Consider the following 18,119-nt stretch of genomic DNA (forward strand, 5'->3'; position numbering starts at 1 on the left):
CAAAATGATAAAAGAGTAAGAAGAAAAAGAAATAGCACTTTCTAAACAAACACAACTAACGAAGAAGTTGGCGGAACTGTTTCCCTTTCACGCAGTATAAGCAATGAATCAAAGGGGATAAAACGGTTGAATCAACAAGAAATATGAGATGGAAGATGATTAGAAGTGATGAAATGAAGAGAAATAAAATGGAGAAGTGAAGAAATGAAATGGAGAGATGAAGTGAAATGAAGCGTAAAATGGAAAAATGAGAAGGTGGAAGACGTTATATAGATATGGGGGTCGAGGTGGTTACAGATCCCAGCCAACCGGGGAATGCCACGTTTCCCAAAATTAATGAGAAGTGACTTGAAACGACGTGCGTTTCGGCAGTTGTCAGAGCTGACCATCCGGGATGAGACACATGGCCGATGACAGAGGGACGTGATGCAACTGTTCCCACCAAAATGAAAAGATAATAACGAACATATGGAACCACCGGTTTCTTGATTCATCCACTTCCCGTTACTCCGATAAAACTATGGTCCGAAAAATGTGGGGACTATCTGTATACGGTAAAAATCGGACATATGCTAGACCGGTGAGACCGGAGATCAAGGAAGAAAGAAATAAGTACGAACATGAAGACTTTATTTTGGACCGGAGGAGTGCTTGATCCGAAGAAAGCGAAGGACATCGTTTGGTCCGGTTTCTCCATAGCCGAGTTGATCGTGGCCGTTGGTCCGAGAGATCCGTTACACAATTGTCACGCGTCAAGACCGTTCTGCCACATTGTACTGCCAATCGTACGGGTGTCAGACCGTACGACCCAACCTTATCCTTTTAGGGTTTTTCTTTATTCAAGGGTTTTATGTTGTATGAGGCCCATAAGGCAAAACTATAAATAGGGAGCATTATTCTCCTTTCAAGAGTTAGCTTCTTCAGATCTAGAACATTGTAATAGCAAGATATATAAAATCTCTCCCTCTCATTCTCTGATTTTGGTCCGGATTTAGTGTGTTCTTCTTTAGCTTTATTCAATCAAACAATACTCAATACATTATTTAATACATATATTTAGTATAAATCGTCGATTATTATTCACTTGCTCATAGCATATCCAAATTCATTTTCTTCCAATCAAATCAATTAAAGCTCAAACCACATATCCTATACCTCACTCATAAATTTAATTGATTACCTAAATTCGGGGTAAACAATGTCCTTACACCTATATGACAGTTATGTTGTTTTCAATAATATAGAAGGCGTAGGTTTTATGGTAGGTGAGGCACGCAATGTCATAGTTGAAAATTTTCTTATATGTACATACTAATTGTTCTGGCATTTGGTGAAATAAAGTCCACGCATAATTTTTGGAGCTATAAGCCTTCACAAAATGAATAATTGTAAGATAAGGACAGAAAATAAAATTAAACAAAACGATGTCCTTACACCTATATGACAGTTACGTTGTTTTCTATAATGGTTCTATCTTCTTCATACCATCTCTTCGCTTCAAAGACAGTAATGCTTTCAACTTTGTGCAGTGACTCATATTTACACTAGAAACATGAATTAAAAAAAATGATGAAATGGCATTTCAGTATAGCAATATAAATTACTCTTACTATTCTAATTTATGTGACACTTTTCATATTTTGAAATTCGAATTATATAAGTTTTGACCAACATTTTAATATGTATATTTTCATCATATTGACATGAGAAATATTACAACTTATATTAAAAAAAAAAAAAGGGGGGGGGGGGGGGGTTTTGTTTTGCTTTATTTCCATTTCTTGTCTCACGTGGAAGTCTAGTCTTCCATTACAAGATTTTACCAAACACCTAGTAGTTTCATACGTCCAAACAACTTCGCAGACAATTCTCTTAATTTACTCATGATGGAAAAAAACAAAAGTAGCCATCTGTTTCAAGTACCCACATCATAACAGTGTTCATGAAAATTAATATAGAGAGGGTTGGAATGTCAAAATCCATGACTTAAATAGCAAGATTTTGTGTGGGCTCCTTTCTTTGCCTCCAAAATGCTCTCTCTATATATAATAAATAATTCAACAAATGTTTCACGCAATTGACTTTAACTACGCGATACAAATTTTTATCCTACAAGTTAGTGGATTTTTTCCAATTTAAAATTTGTGCGGAAGAGTAATAGTTGAGTCCACTAACTTGTGCGACAGAAAAGAAGCCTTACACAATTAATATCAATCAGTGTTTTAAAATATGTTGGTGGGGAGGATTGTAAGGCGAGACGTTTTACAAATGTCTCGGCGAGGCGTAAACCATTTCGATTATAAAGAGGGTTGGAATGTCAAAATCCATGTCGACCATAACAGTGTTCATGAAGATTATAAAGATGGTTGGAATTAATGTCAAAATCCATGTCGATGTTTTTGTGGGCTCCTTTCTTTGCCTCCAAAATGCTCTCTCTGTATATAATTCAACAAATGTTTCACGCAATTGACATTATCGGTGTGCTACTTTTGTTTACCTACAAGTTAGTGGATGTAACAGTATAAAATTTGTGCAAAAGTTTAATAGTTGGGCTCACTAACTTGTGAGACAAAAAAGAAGTCTCACACAATTAACGTCAAACAGTATTTTATAAAAAACGGGGTGTAAGGCGAGGCATTTTACATATGCCTCGGCGAGATGTAAACCCCATAGGTTATTTATTTTTTGTATTTCATAAAAAAAACATAGTTATAATGAATATTTTTAAATAGGTAAAATTGTATTAAAAATTGAAGAAAACTATAAAGAAGTGAAAAAAAAAAATATATATATATATATATATACATGTGTTGGGAAGAAACAAGCAAAAACCAAATTGCAGGACAAGATAACAGCGGAAGAAATACCCAAATCAAAACTTCCCACACTATTTGAACCAAGAGAAGGCAATAAACGCTAGCACAAATATAAATCAGGCCAGCACCTATACCAAAAATAAAATAGCAAAGAAAGCAAAATAAAGCAAATGCAAGAGACACCAAATTTACGTGGATAAACCCCTTCAGTGTGAAGAGGAAACAACCACGGGATTTCCGGCCCACAAAAGCTCCACTAAAATCAACAAGAGTTGCAACAATGTGCTCGAAATGGCTACAACATCAATGCCAAACACGGAGCAACAATAAATAAAAGATAGCACCAAAACTAATGAAGAAAAGAGAGAAATCACCCCCCAAAAATGAGCTACTGTTCGTGCTCAAAAACTGGAGCTACAGGCCAAAACATTTAATCTGCACCGTTGAAATCCAAGAATCAGATGTTGAGAATCCCCAATTCAACTTTTAGCACCATCCAACGGTTCACGAATCGGTAAAGGTAGTTTGAAGCAGACTGTTGTAGGATTTTCATTTTGCAAAAATCAACACTTCTCTCTCACTTTTTCTCTCTATATGGCTGCTATGAATTTACTCTTGTATTCATGAAATAAGACCTAAGTTGATCTTATATATAGTGGGCTTTAGGGAAAAGTGGGCTAGGTCCAAAAGGTGTTTTATTTATCCACATAGGAAGGAAAAAAAAACAAAAACCCAACAATTCTACCCCTCCCGACTATGTGGAGGAGACCGCCATCCTGACAATCATGCAACACTCTTCAAACTTCTCTCTTCGGAAAGGTTTAGTCATCATGTCCGAACCATTATCATCAGCGTGAATCTTTTCAAGTTCAAGCAACTTAGAATCCAACACATCTCTAATCCAATGGTATCTCACATCAATATGTTTCGACCTACCATGAAATGTAGAGTTCTTGTCAAGATGAATAGCACTTTGGCTGTCGCAATAAAGCACATACCTATCTTGAGAAAAGTCAAGTTCCTCCATAAATCTCTTCATCCAGAGCAACTCTTTACAAGCTTTAACGGCAGCAATAAGCTCATCTTATGTAGTAGATAGAGCAACAAATTTTTGCAACCTAGATTGCCAAGACACAGCTCCCCCCACAAAATTAACCAAGTAGCCATAAGTAGACTTGAGAGTATCAAGATAACCGGACATATATGAATCAGTGTAACCACAAAGGATAGGCTTTCTTGTTCGAAAACACAAACTCAAACTAGAAGTGCCACAAAGATATCTCATAACCCACTTCAAAGCATTCCATTACTCTCTTCTTGGATTAGAAAGAAAACAACTAGCAATACCAACAGCATGAGCAGTACCTGGTCTTGTACAAATCATTGCATACATCAAACTGGCAGTAGCTGAAGCATAAGGAACTTTCTTCATATCTTCCTTCTCATCATCACTAGAAGGACACTGCTTCATGCTCAATTTGAAGTGCATAGCTAAAGGTGTACTGACAATCTTAGCTTTATCCATGTTGAACCGCGAAGTACTTTCTGAATGTACTTCTCTTATGATAACCACAACTTCTTGGCCTGCATGCCAAGAATTTGTCTTGCTGGACCGAAGTCTTTCATAGCAAAAGACTTATCCAACTCTTGCTTTAACTTCTGAATTCTGCAAGCATTATGACCAACAACAAGCATGTCATCAACATAAAGCAATAAAATGATAAAGTCACCATCAAGAACTTTTTGCACAAAAATACAATGATCTGAAGAAGCCTTCTTAAAACCCTGTTGACTCATAAAAGAACTGAACCTTCTGTACCACTGCCTGGGAGCTTGTTTCAAACAATACAAGCTCTTCTTTAGTTTGAAAACATAATTCTCTTTACCATTAACTTCAAAACCTTCTGGCTACTCCATATAAATTTTCATCTAAGTCACCATGGAGAAAAGCAGTTTTAACATCCATTTGTTTAGCCTCTAAATCTAGACTTGCTGCCAAGCCCAACACAACCCGAATGGATGACATCTTCACGACTGGAGAAAAGATTTCATCAAAACCAACTCTTTTTTATTTATTAAAGCCCTTGACAACCAAACTAGCCTTGTATCGTTGAACTGAGTTACCATCTTCATGTTTCACCCTGAAAACCCACCTGTTTTTCAAAGCTTTTCTGTCTTTAGGAAGCTTAACCATATTAAATGTATGATTATCATGCAAGGATTTAATCTCATCTTACATAGCATCAAACCACCTTTCTTTATCTTCACTATCCATGGCCTTATAAAAACTTTCAAGTTCTCCCCCGTCTGTCAAGAGTACAAACTCATTGGGAGAATAAGATGAAAGTATTTTCTCTATAGTAGATCTTCTGAGTGAACTCTCTGGAGCATCAATAGCAACTAGTTGTTGGCCAACCACATCATCTTCCACTGAAGCATCAACAACATCATGCTGGTCATTCTGAACGTGATCACTGTCTTCATTATCAACTTGATCTTCATTATTTTGAAGATTTTTTTCAGGTGCAATAGTCACAGGAACTGGATCAAAATCAACTAAGCTCTCACTGCTCTGAGAATCAACCTTCTCAGCTTTGTCAAAATCTTCAATTGTCTGGTCATCAAAGAACACAACATCACGGCTTCTAACAAGTTTCTTCTCAACTGGATCATAGAAATGATAGCCAAATTCGTCTTAACCATAACCAATAAGGCTGAATTGCCTAGTTTTAAATTCTAGCTTTGACCTCTCATTCTTAGAACATGCATAAAAGCCTTAGACCCGAAGACTCTCAGATGAGCATAAGATACATTCTTACCAAACCAAACTCTGTCAGGGACATCACCATCCAAAGCAACGGTATGAGATAAATTGATAACATGAGCAGCAGTATTAAGTCCAAAATGAATCTAGCAACTTAGCATTTGAAAGCAAACATCTAACCCTCTTAATTAGAGTTTTGTTCATCCTCTCTGCTAAACCATCTAATTGAGGAGTCTTTGGAGGAGTTTTCTGATGCCGAATACCCTGACTGCTGTATTTACCACCATTGCAGATGCATTTTAGGCTCTTCCCTGACTGTCTCTCAACCAAGACCTTAAAAGTATTGAACACATCAAGTACTTGATCCTTGGACTTCAAAGGAAATACCCATAATTTGTTAGAATGATCATCAATAAAAGTCACAAAGTAAAGTGAACCACTATGAGACCTTACTGTAAAAGGACCACACAAATCAGAATGTACCAACTCCAGCAAATCAAGCTTTCTTGAAGGAGGGTGACTTTGAAAAGAAACTCTTTTATGTTTACTGGCTAAGCAATGAACACATCTCTTTGACTTTGTTTGTTTCACACCAGAAAGCAAATTCTTCTTAGTCATACTATCAATCCCTTTCTTGCTCATATGACTTAGTTTTCTGTGACATAACTCTGATGAAGTATCATTCTCCCCTAAATTTACTGAGTCACTACAAACGGAGCCCTGAAATAAGTACAAGTCAGATATCTTGTCACCTTGAGCCACAACCATTGAACCTTTAAGTAGCTTCCACTGGCCACCACCAAGGTGTTATTATAACCCTCATCATCAAGATTTCCTATAGAAATTAAATTTAGACGAACATTCGGAGCATGCTTGACATTGTTAAGAACCAACCTCCAACCATTCTTACTTTTCAAGCAAACTGTGTCAATGCGAAATACCTCAACCTCACTATTATTGCCCATTTGTAACATTCCAAAATTACCTGGAGTGTAAGCAGAAATTAATTCCTTCTTTGACGTGACATAAGAAATGGCACCTTAATCCACAAACCAGGTAGACTCATCACAAACAAGATTGATGTCGTTTTTACCACAACAACAAGAAGATCATATTCAACAACAATAGCAACACGATTTTTATTATCGCTATCTTTCTTTTGCTTTTTCTAGTCTCTCTTAAACCTGTATCAATGTTTCTTGATGTGTCTGGCAAGTGACAATAGTAACATGTAACATTCTTGTACCTGGAGGATCTTGACTTGCTTCTACTTTTACCTCTGTCATTCTAACCTCTGAAGTTGTTTCTCCCCCTATCTCGGTAACCAAAACATCGGTGTGAACCTGAAGAAGACGAAGCATGAGATGTTCTTCTCATCTCTTCATTCAAAACACCACTCTTAGCATATTCCATAGTTACACCATCACTGGGAGCAGAATTAGTCAAAGAAACTCGAAAAGTTTCTCAAAAGTCTGGCAGAGTATTAAGAAGCAAAAGTCCATGTATTTCTTCATCAAACTTGACACCCATTCCAGATAGCTGGTCAAGGACACCCTCAAAATCATTTATATGATCAGAAATAGGAGTGCCCTCTTTGTATCTAATATTCATCAATTGTTTCAGTAGGAACAACTTGTTATTGCATGTCTTCGAAGCATAAAGTGTCTCGAGATTTTCCCACGAGCTTTTAGCATTTGTCTTGTTCACAATATGATTTCAAACATTATCTTCAACCCATTGCCTAATGTAGCCACAAACTTGTAAGTGCCCAAATTCTCAATCCGCATCATTCATAGACTCGGGTTTCTTAGAAGCAAACACAGGTAAATGCATTTCTTGACAAGAGAAGATCTTTCATCTTGCTTTTCTAGATATGGTAATTACTTCCATTTTAAAAAACCATCTTGCTCATATTTGCCTCCATCATTCATATAGACAATCAACACAATCAAATATAAGCACAAGCTCTGATACCACTTTGCTGGGAAGAAAAAAACAAATACCAAATTGCACGAGAAGGTAACATCGAAAGAAATACCAAAGTCAAAACTTTCCACACTATTTGAACCAAGATAAGGTAATAAATGCTAGCACAAGTAGAAATCCGGGTAGCAACTATACCAACAATGAAATAGCAAAGCAAGCAAAATAAACCAAATGCAAGAGACGCCAAATATACGTGGAAAAACCCCTTCAGTGTGAAGAGGAAAAGCTCCACTAATATCAACAAGCGTTACAACAATGTTCTTCAAATGGCTAAAACATCAACACCAACTATGGAGCAACAATACATAAAAGATAGCGCCAAAACTAGTGAAGAAAAGAGAGAAATTACCCCCAAAGATGAGCTATTGTTCGTCCTCGAAAACTGGAGCTACAAACCACAAAATCCAATCTCCACCGTTGAAATCCAAAAACTAGATGTTGAGAACTCTCAGTTCAAATTTCAGCATGATCCAATGGTTAACTGTTGTAGCTGATTTTCCACTTCTCTCTCACTTTTTCTCTCTATATGGCTGCTATAAATTCACTCTCGTGTTCATGAAATAAGACCTAAGTTGATCTTTTATATAGTGGGCTTTAGGGAAAAATGGGCTAGGTCCAAAGGGTGTTTTATTTATCCATATAGAAAGGGAAAAAGTAAAAAACACAACAACATTTGCTCCATCTCCACAAAAACTAATCAAACTAATCGACTATAAGCTACTAACAAATAGAATAAATATTAATAAGTCAAGTTTTTGGCTTGTTGGTGAAATGATTCTGTAAAATCCCCTCGAGATATTTTCTATTCTTTTCGTACAATCATTCAGTTTCTTTTCAAAAAAATTTAGCTAACTTTTGAAAATTCGTGTATTATATTAAGGATTTATTTAACAAATTTTATTTAAATTTGAAGAAGTTTTCTAGACTTACACCCCAACACAAACATCTGCCTCACTCTCAGGCGTACACCATGACTTGTTGGGCGTATGCCTTTTGAAACTTTCGCCCCCAACCATCGTCTCAATATATTTTTGGTGTGCCTCGTCCCAGGTCTCGCTCCGAAAAGGACTTTTAAAACACTAGTGTAAATTATGTTAGACATGAAATAATTTTTTTTTTTCATAATTCAACGTAAGCAGAATATATACCTAAAGATCCTAAAATTGACACGAATTATTAGTTGCACACTTAAACCAACAGTAGTCTTAATCATTCCTATAAACTTGACTGTTTGATAGTCTTTATCCCCGTAGACGCTGATTTTAGGGGCATGGGAATGAAAAATCAACTCCGAAGTAGGTTATTTTTCAACTGTTAATTGCAACATTGTCACATATAATAGTTTATACATTCCATTTGTGTGTTTCTTCTTGCTTCAGCTTAATATATAATGCAAATTTTACCCCAACTTGCTGACAAATTGTTACAACTATTTATTTCAACTGTGTATTTCTTCTTTTTCCAGGTCAATTTGTAAAAAAACTAATTAGCTCGAACTCCATCATTTTAATCAAATAAAACTAGTTTTATAAAAAATTATGAAGTATCAATTGTTTATTTCTTATTTAGATGCGATGTCTATTTATTTCAACTATGTAGTTTTTAATCAAATAAAAAAGTTTAACCAAAATGATATAGTCGCAACTATGTACTTCTCTTTTATTTCTTCTTTAGATGCAATGATTATTTCTTTCAATTGTTGTTTTTTTTTTTTCGGGTCAAATCTATGAAATATATATATATATATATACACACACTTGGTTAGAGATCCTTTAATTTATTTTTGGTGAACTAAAAAGATTTTGTAGTAGAATAATGAAGTTCCAACTGTATAATTCTTATTATATCTCATTTATATGTAATGAATATCTATTTCGACAGTGTACTTTTCTTTTCGGACAAAATCTATTAAAATCAAATTGGCTGAAATTCATTATTTTTAGTCAACAATAAATTTCATCTAAAAAGTGGAGTTAATAGCCAAGCTTTTTACTAATAACCCGAAAAAGAAATATTTTTTATTTTAAAAAAAAAAAATCACGTTGCATGTGAGTGTATCTCACTATCTTAGCATGAGATCAAATAATTAACTTCAAGAGGTAATGAAGACTATTAATAGTTTGGATATCCAACTAATATTCTGCCTTCAACTAGCCAGCTACATCGTACATTTATTTCTATTTATTTTGGGCAATTCTCTGTCTGCAATTTGTACCTCTCTCTGATTACCAGTTATGGGCGACCCAAAAATCTTCTTAAAACTAAGCTGGATTATCTTTATGATTTACTTAGTGAAATCTAGCCCACCTGAAGATCCCATTAAATGTTCAACCAAAACAAACTTTAACTGCACCATTACAAACTCTTATGGTGCCTTCCCGGATCGGAGCATTTGCAAGGCAGCTCAAGCTGTTTTTCCAACCACAGAAGAAGAGATCATTTCTATAGTGGCAAATGCAACAAAAGAAAAGAGAAAAATGAAAGTGGCGACTCGGTTTTCACACAGCATACCCAAGCTGGTTTGTCCAGATGGTGAAGACGGATTACTTATCAGTACAAAATTCCTAAACAAGATCCTAAAAGTGGATCAAGAAAACATGACGATGACGGTTGAAAGTGGGGTAACGTTGAGACAGTTGATCAGTGAGGCGGCCAAGGCAGGATTAGTCCTGCCTTATACGCCTTACTGGTGGGGTTTAACCATTGGTGGCCTAATTGGAACAGGTGAAGAAAAATATTTTATTTAAAATCTCATAAATCTTTGAATGTTCTTTATAATTCTCCACTTCTCGTCAATATGAAAATTACTAGCAACACCCTTATTTATAATAGTATTGTAACGTACTTTGAATAAAAATTGAAAAACCTAAACTATAAACTTCTATCCAATTTTGATTTCCTATAACTTTGAGTTATTTTTTTCCAACCACAGGTGCTCATGGAAGTTCTCTTTGGGGTTTGGGAAGTTCAGTACATGATTATATTGTGCAACTTCGAATTGTCACACCAGATGAAGCGGCAAACAATTATGCTAAAGTACGTACATTGAAAAATGGTAACCCAGAGTTGGATGCAGCTAGAGTGTCCCTAGGTGTTCTTGGAGTTATTTCACAGGTAGATACTTTTTATAACAGCATGTCTAGTTGATTGTCATGTTCTACCCACCTCTCAATTGTACCACATTGAAAAGAGGGAACGTTTTCAGGGACCCTATTAAAGAAAAAGAATAGTTCGTTTAACTTGTATGATTGCTTATATATACAGTTATTATTACCATGTAAAAGTCTTTCCGAAATTCTTTTAGAAAAATTCTTGAGTTAATTAAGAGCCCGTTTGGATTGGCTTATAAGTTGTTTTCAGCTTTTTTGAGTGTTTGGCTGACCAGCTTAAAGTCATTTTGTGCTTAAAATAAACTCAAAAAAATAATTAAGCCCATTTGACTTAGCTTATCTAAAGCAGCTTAAAAGCTGAAAACAGCTTATAAGCCAAAAAAAATAAGTTAGACTACCCTAACTTATTTTTTTTAGCTTATAAGCTGCAAACAGCTTATAGGCATAAGCCCGTCCAAACAGGGTCTAAGCTACGTAGTCATTGAGGTTCTGTCCTTATTCTTCTCTTTTATTTTTTTTATTTTTTATTATTATTACTACTACAGCAGTACTTTCCTTTCATATTGATAACTTAACATAAAAACAACCGGATTACCTCCCTATATACCCTCGCTCTGTGGCTAGCAGGGGTGGCGTAGCCTTTTGGCTCCGGGCTCAACAGAATCCATAATTTTGGATATATATATATATATATATTTAAAAATCTACTAAAATTTTAATAAATATTGGATCTGAGCCCATAGATATAATAAGTTTAATGCGGAAAAACTTAAAAGTCTTATCAAATTAAAATCTTGAATCTGTCCCTAGCTAAGAATGACAAATCTTTAAGGGTGAATATTAGGTAACACTGAAACTGCAACCAGTGTTCAAACGTTCAATTACCCGTTCAGAGAGGAATGACTCAGATTTGGGGGATGATGCAGCTAAGTTTGGGAGACAACATGAATTTGCAGATTTTACATGGTATCCTAGTCAGCGCAAGGTTGTTTATAGGATTGATGATCGAGTTCCTGCCAACACTCGTGGCAATGGCCTCGATGACTTCATTGGATTTCGCTCTACATCTTCGCTCGTCCTCGCCATTATAAGAACCTCAGGTAATTATTAGTCTCTCCGTCTCACTTTTCGGATTCGAGATGAAACGATCTTTTTTTTTAACCGTTATTTTTCAAATGTATTTTAAATCTTTTGAAATAATGTCACTTATCCTTTTTTTTTTTTTTACATAATTTCCCAATATGTAAATTTTATTTCATAAACATAAGGATTTTATATCTAAATTCACAATAAAAAGTAAAAGGTTTGACTTTTGAAATCCGATCTGCTTCATAAATTGGAACGGGGAATAACTAATAGGTTTCCTCGAATTTCATACCTTATTTGGATTTTACCATAATTGTATTTTACTCAAAAAAGTTTCTTGGTGGAAAAAAAGTTTTTCATATTTATTATTTTGTTATAGAAGTTTTGCACTTCTATAAATTGAGCATCCTTCCTTCCCAAACAACACAATATCATCCACAATACAGTCTTTCGGTAAAAAGAGTCTTGTTTAAGAGGAGGAGATTATTATTTCGAGAGTTTTATACCTTCTTTTGTACTCCCTTTGTCCCAATTTATATGAGGGTTTTTACTTTTGGAGGTGTCTAAACAATTTTTTTTTTAACTACAATTTTCTTAAATTCTTTTAATATATTGTACATTATTTATTTTGTTTACTTCTAATACTTTTCATGTAGTCTGTAAATATGTAAAATGTATTTTAAAGACTCAAAGAATCTATGGTCGAAATCGCGGTCAAAGATTAAGTGTTTTGATCCTCGTTATCGGAACCTGACCCACTCATATAAATCAGTTCAGATGGAGTATTAGTTTTCTCAATTGACCAAATCATATGCATATTTTAGTATACTTTTCTTTATTTCTGATTTATCCTCATTTAAAGTATGTTTTGTTAGTCCACATTATTGTTATTTCGATCCTAACAGTAACTGGTTTGCATGTTAACATTTTCGATACCAGGCATGACTTTGCTCTACTTTCTTTGTATTTCTTTGTTCACTAGAGGAGAATCAAGAAGCAACAAACGATGCTCGTGGAAAATGCTCAAGTGCCAAAGTAACCACTTCCACATTGAAGATTGGTGCTTATGGGTTGACAAACAATGGTTAGCTAATTCTTTCATCACTTGACTGTACTATTATTGAATACATAGTGAAGAGTCAGGAAATAATTAATGACAACAACTTAAAGGCTCTTTTGGTTTCCCAAATGGTTTGGAAACAATGTTTTTTTCAAATCCTTTGTCCGAAAGCACAACATAGTAATTATAATTGGTTAGTATTGTAATATTGTTTTTCAAAACCTCTGGGATGAGTGATGTTGGGCTTTCTTCCCTTTAGAAGATCACAGGGAGTCTTCTCCAACAATGGTCTTATCATGCACCTATTGATGATGTAGAATGCAGTGTTAACAACTTCATCCCAAATATATTTAGGAAGATTACTGGCAATTAGCATAGTTCTTACCATATCCTCCAAGGTCCAGTTCTTCCTCTCAACAACCCCATTTTGCTGAGGAGTTTTAGGTGCTGAAAAGTTATGATCTATTCCATGAGTCACAATATTCAAGGAAGCTAGCATTCTCAAATGTAGTCCCTATGATCAAATCTAATACTAGCCACTTGAACATTCAACTTTCTTTGCAGCTTCTTCACAAATATTGAAAATAAATTAAATGTCTCTTCTTTTGAAGGAAGAAACATGGTCCATGTGAATCTTGCCTGAGTTTTAGCCCATGCGAATAGAGGTCAAGTCACTACCACCCCCTCTTTGCTTCAACCTAGCAACTCTGTCTGTCAAGAGCACCAGTGCATTCTCATGGGCTTGTTGCTTTTGTTGAACCGCACACAATGATTTTCTAAGTGTAGCCAAGGTTGCGCTGATCATCTCAGGGATGTCTCACTCATGTCTAACCACCCTAACATCTGTAGAATTAGATAGTTAGCCAAGTTTTAAAATTCCGTCCTTTGAAAGAACCGGTGTACCGGGAGTAGGTGTGCCAACTAATGTGGAATGTATGGAAGAGGTAGGCCAATTGAGGTAGTGACATGTGTATTCGTCTGCTCAGATGCGAAGCCCTCAAGGTCTGTCACTTCAAGTGCTGGAGATGCATCAACGGTATCACTTGTCTTCCTCTTCTTTCTCACTGGGTTCACTTCATATTGAGTCCGCAAGATACATAGACTACAAGTACTTCTTTCCCAATATCAACCCGTGGCAGTTTGGGCACATGAGTCTGCAAACACAACTCTGTGATAAGACACGGGAAAGAGAGAGATGTCTTCTCTTGTAGAGCTCTTTTGCTTAGCTCCTCAAATATAACATCACCCACATTGACAAAGATCTTGCTCATGATGCAAGCAATATCTTCTCGAGTCTGATGTCTGTTCATTGTAGGAGGGTTGCAATCAGCTGCTCATAAATGAAAGCCAAAATTTAGCTTCAAAGTTGAGATATTTCTTATAAATCTTTATCTTTCGGCTGATCCAATCAGGAGACTCCAAGGCCACTACCGATGCCGTCCATGGACGCTCATCATCTATGTTCTCCCTTGCATCTTATTTCTATCCCCGGACTATATTCCATCTAGGGCATCATTGATTTTTCTCGATTGGCCACATTGTACTTCAACTCCTCGGACAATCACTACCTCAAGATACGTCTTCGGTTGTCCCTTCTTCCTCTTTGGCACAGAGGCAGCATATAGGAGGCATAGAACTCACGGAAAATTTCCTCCTTTTACTTGGGTAGGGGCTTGGTAAAGAACCTTCATCTATGACACAAGTCTCACTCAAGAAAAATAAATATACTCTAAGATAAAGTCATCGCGTACTACAAAATAAGAAAATGTTATATATAGAGTCACTACCATGAGCCTAGGCATCATGACCTATACTATCTTTTTTATTTACATCAATCACTTACAGAAAAGTTATCTTTCACATCTGTTGATATCAATCCAGTCCGTGAAGATCCTAGGAGTACATTCTATCTTTCTTCTCCAATTTCTAAGGGTTTCGTCCTAGAAAACAAAATATTTTTACCTCAAAAATTAAAACTATACACGGTTCAAATTACATCTCTCGGAAGAGATCACCGATGCAAAAAAAAAAAAAAAAAACTGAAGGGGATTATTAACTACTAAAATTAAAAACAAGAAGCTACCACTAAATTTTGGATGATGTACAAACTAAAAATCAAAACTCCAATTATTACATGCCATTAAATTGCAAGAAATTCAAAGAGCCTATACTAAAAAGCATGAAACAAATAAAAATAATGTCAAGTGACAAAAATAAAAAAATATTACGGACTATAGAGTCATCCAAAGAATAACAACAACAATGTAAAGATAGGAAAGTACTTTCATCACCCCACACTTAGACAGTGCGTTGTCCCCATAAGCACAAAATAAAAGATAACAGGACAAAAAGAAAGTGGAGAAAAGGAACTATGTGTATCATGTATCCTCATCTGGAAAAAGGTCAGCCACTGATCCTTGAGAGAACACGTCTTCATCTAAGGGCAAAATTTAAGGTCGCTCCATGCCTAAGAACTGGCGAGCACGGGTGGAGAAGGGGTATATAACCTCTGTAGCTTCTCCACATCAACATGCCTGTGTCAAATTGGAGCCTAAGGTTTCCCATAATGAAGAGCATGCAGTCCTCCATACGGGTCACCCTCTACTCTACAGTAGGAATAGGTCGAAATGGTCTAGCTTCCTCCTTCACTGTAGTGGCATCAAAATCAACATCAGCTGACTCCACCTGATGGTCATAAAGTTGTCCTCCTTAAATTTTGCAACCCAAAAGATACTTGGTTAACATACTAGGGAAATAGAGTCTCTTTGGTCCTTCATTTTTCACCTTAGACATCTTCTCGAGCATGAACTTACAGAAGTTGAACTTCATCTTTGTAACGAAAGCAAAGAATAAGCAGACTTTCAATCGGCCAACCTCTGTATCGAAGGAGCTAGGAAAAATACGGTAGCTAACCACCTTCAAGGTGTTCTTGGCCTCCGTAGTGAAATAGGAGCATCTCAGCCAGGGGCGGAGCTAGCATAGTACTCAGGGGTTCAGCCCAGTAACTTTGGTCTAAAACCCTGTATTTGTCTTGAAAATTTCATTGAATATGTATAAATTGATAATTTAGAACCCAGTAACTTAAACGAATTAGAATACCGAACCCACAAGCCTCGAATCCTGGCTCCGCCTCTGATCTCAGCCAATCTGATGGTTCTCCCTATCCCTGCTTCAAAAGATAATAGCACCAGGACCACAAAGAGTATCACGAATGGCCTCGTAATCAAGCCTGAGGTGAAAGTGCTAAAACTCATCATGGTTATTATGGAAACTTCATCATCGTGTTAGCTAGCTTTTAATGTTGGCTAGCCTTGATAGAGTATTGAGAATGAGTTGTCCAAGTTGTTTCATGATCTGAAGGTATAATTGATTGCAATGAAAAGAATACATATCTGAAGTGTAAATTACTAATCATGTGCAATTTTGGATTTCAAGTCAATTTATGTGACAGAACAATTCATTAGACTTTTTAAGATATCATGGACCAGGTGCTTTATGCGATGGCAATGCGTTGGGCCTTAGCCCAATGCTACTTGCAGATCCGTTCCATTGAAATTCAGTGTTTTTGTTCACCTTTCATGCGACACATCACTAGGGCATAGCCTATGGGTTTCCAACTTCAACTTTTTTGGTTTATTTTAATTATTTCCTTGTCCATACCTCTTCAAATTGGTTCCTCAGGCATGTTACATATCCAATGACTTTGTTACACTCGTATAGGCTTGGTCGTACTTTGGCACTAATTAAGTCACACTTTAAGCTTATAACTCGCTTGAATTAAATATGAAAACATTACGGGGCTTTACATATCACTATCCAAGTAGCACTTAACATGTAAGGGATTTTTATTTTATATTTTCACTAGATTACCTTATAAGTAAGTCTTTGGTTCAAGTCTTTATTTAATAGTAACATTTATCTCCTTAATTTTATTTTGCAAGGAAGAGTTGTTTTCATTGTCCTTCTCAATATTAAAGACTTTAATAACTCGTATTCTCTCAGGTATTGCTTTTACTGGCTACCCAGTGGTTGGATTCCACAATCGATTCCAAGCATCAGGAACATGCCTAGACAGCCTTGAAGATGCAAAAATCACAGTATGTCCTTGGGATCCTAGAGTTAAAAGTCTCTTCTTTCACCAAACAACATTTAGTATTAGCTTATCTAAAGTCAAAGGCTTCATTGAAGATGTCCAAAGGCTAGTTGCTTTGGAGCCTAGGGCACTATGTGTCCTAGACTTATACGATGGCATCCTCATGAGGTACCTTACAGCTTCAAATGCTTACTTGGGTGAACAAGAAGATGCTTTGGATTTTGACATCACATATTACCGAAGCAAGGACCCAATGTCTCCTAGGCTCTTTGAAGATTTCATTGAAGAGATAGAGCAACTTGCATTCTTCAAATATGGGGCATTGCCACATTGGGGAAAGAATAGAAACGTGGCATTTATTGGAGCAATCAACAAATATAAAAATGCTGACAAATTCTTGAAAGTGAAACAAAGCTACGACCAATTAGGGTTATTTTCAAGTGAGTGGACAGATCAAGTTCTAGGCTTAAAAGATGGGTTGACCATAGTCAAAGAGGGGTGTGCTCTTGAAGGACTATGCATTTGCTCTGAAGATATTCAGTGTGCCCCAAAGAAGGGTTACTTTTGTCGACCAGGCAAAATTTACAAAGATGCGAGGGTGTGTACTCGTTTATCGTCCGTTACCACAAAACTAAATCCTGATTTCTAATGTAAAAGACAACAAGAGACGCAATGTTGTGCGCATGATTTTGTGCAAGCAATGTTGATATTTAAAGAAGTAAATAAGTAAGCACATCAATGTAATAAGGACATCTTAAAATAATACACATAAATATATTAATACAATTGTTCTCGACGAGTTTTTGTTACTTTTTCAATTACTAAAGGCGAACTATGTTTTTTCCTTCTTCAATTGAATGTACACTTTTCTTATTGTATAAATCATGTGTTAGGTGTGGAATTGGCCAAACAAGTCAATTCTTTTGTTCACATAGTCGTGATGTAAGCGCTTACCTCATAATAGTCGTGATGTAAGCGCTTACCTCATCATAGGAAATTCATTCCTATAAATAGGTAGCTTATGGTTCATTTGTAAGATATCATCAAGATCATTTGCTAAACACATCCCAAAGAGAGAGAGAAATCTAAGAGAAATACTCTTAGTGAAAGGCCTAAGTAAGAGAAGGTCTTTGAGAGAATTTTCTGTGGTAAATATTCTTAAGTGTAATTGGGATTGGGGTTGTGAGGTTGAGTGTTGTAAACA

General features: G+C 36.0%; 1 protein-coding gene across 1 annotated transcript; it reads left to right on the top strand.

The window, feature by feature from the left end:
- The first annotated feature begins 9,684 nt into the window (after positions 1-9,684).
- LOC132630857 (probable L-gulonolactone oxidase 6) lies at positions 9,685-17,711 on the top strand. The gene is made up of 5 exons (XM_060346454.1): positions 9,685-10,290; positions 10,499-10,680; positions 11,521-11,776; positions 12,745-12,846; positions 16,825-17,711. The coding sequence occupies exons 1-5, from the start codon at positions 9,801-9,803 to the stop codon at positions 17,562-17,564; spliced, it is 1,770 nt and encodes a 589-aa protein (XP_060202437.1). The 5' UTR covers positions 9,685-9,800; the 3' UTR covers positions 17,565-17,711.
- The last annotated feature ends 408 nt before the right edge of the window (positions 17,712-18,119 follow it).

This window comes from Lycium barbarum, chromosome 3 (genome assembly GCF_019175385.1).
Source record: "Lycium barbarum isolate Lr01 chromosome 3, ASM1917538v2, whole genome shotgun sequence".
NCBI lineage: Eukaryota > Viridiplantae > Streptophyta > Magnoliopsida > Solanales > Solanaceae > Lycium > Lycium barbarum.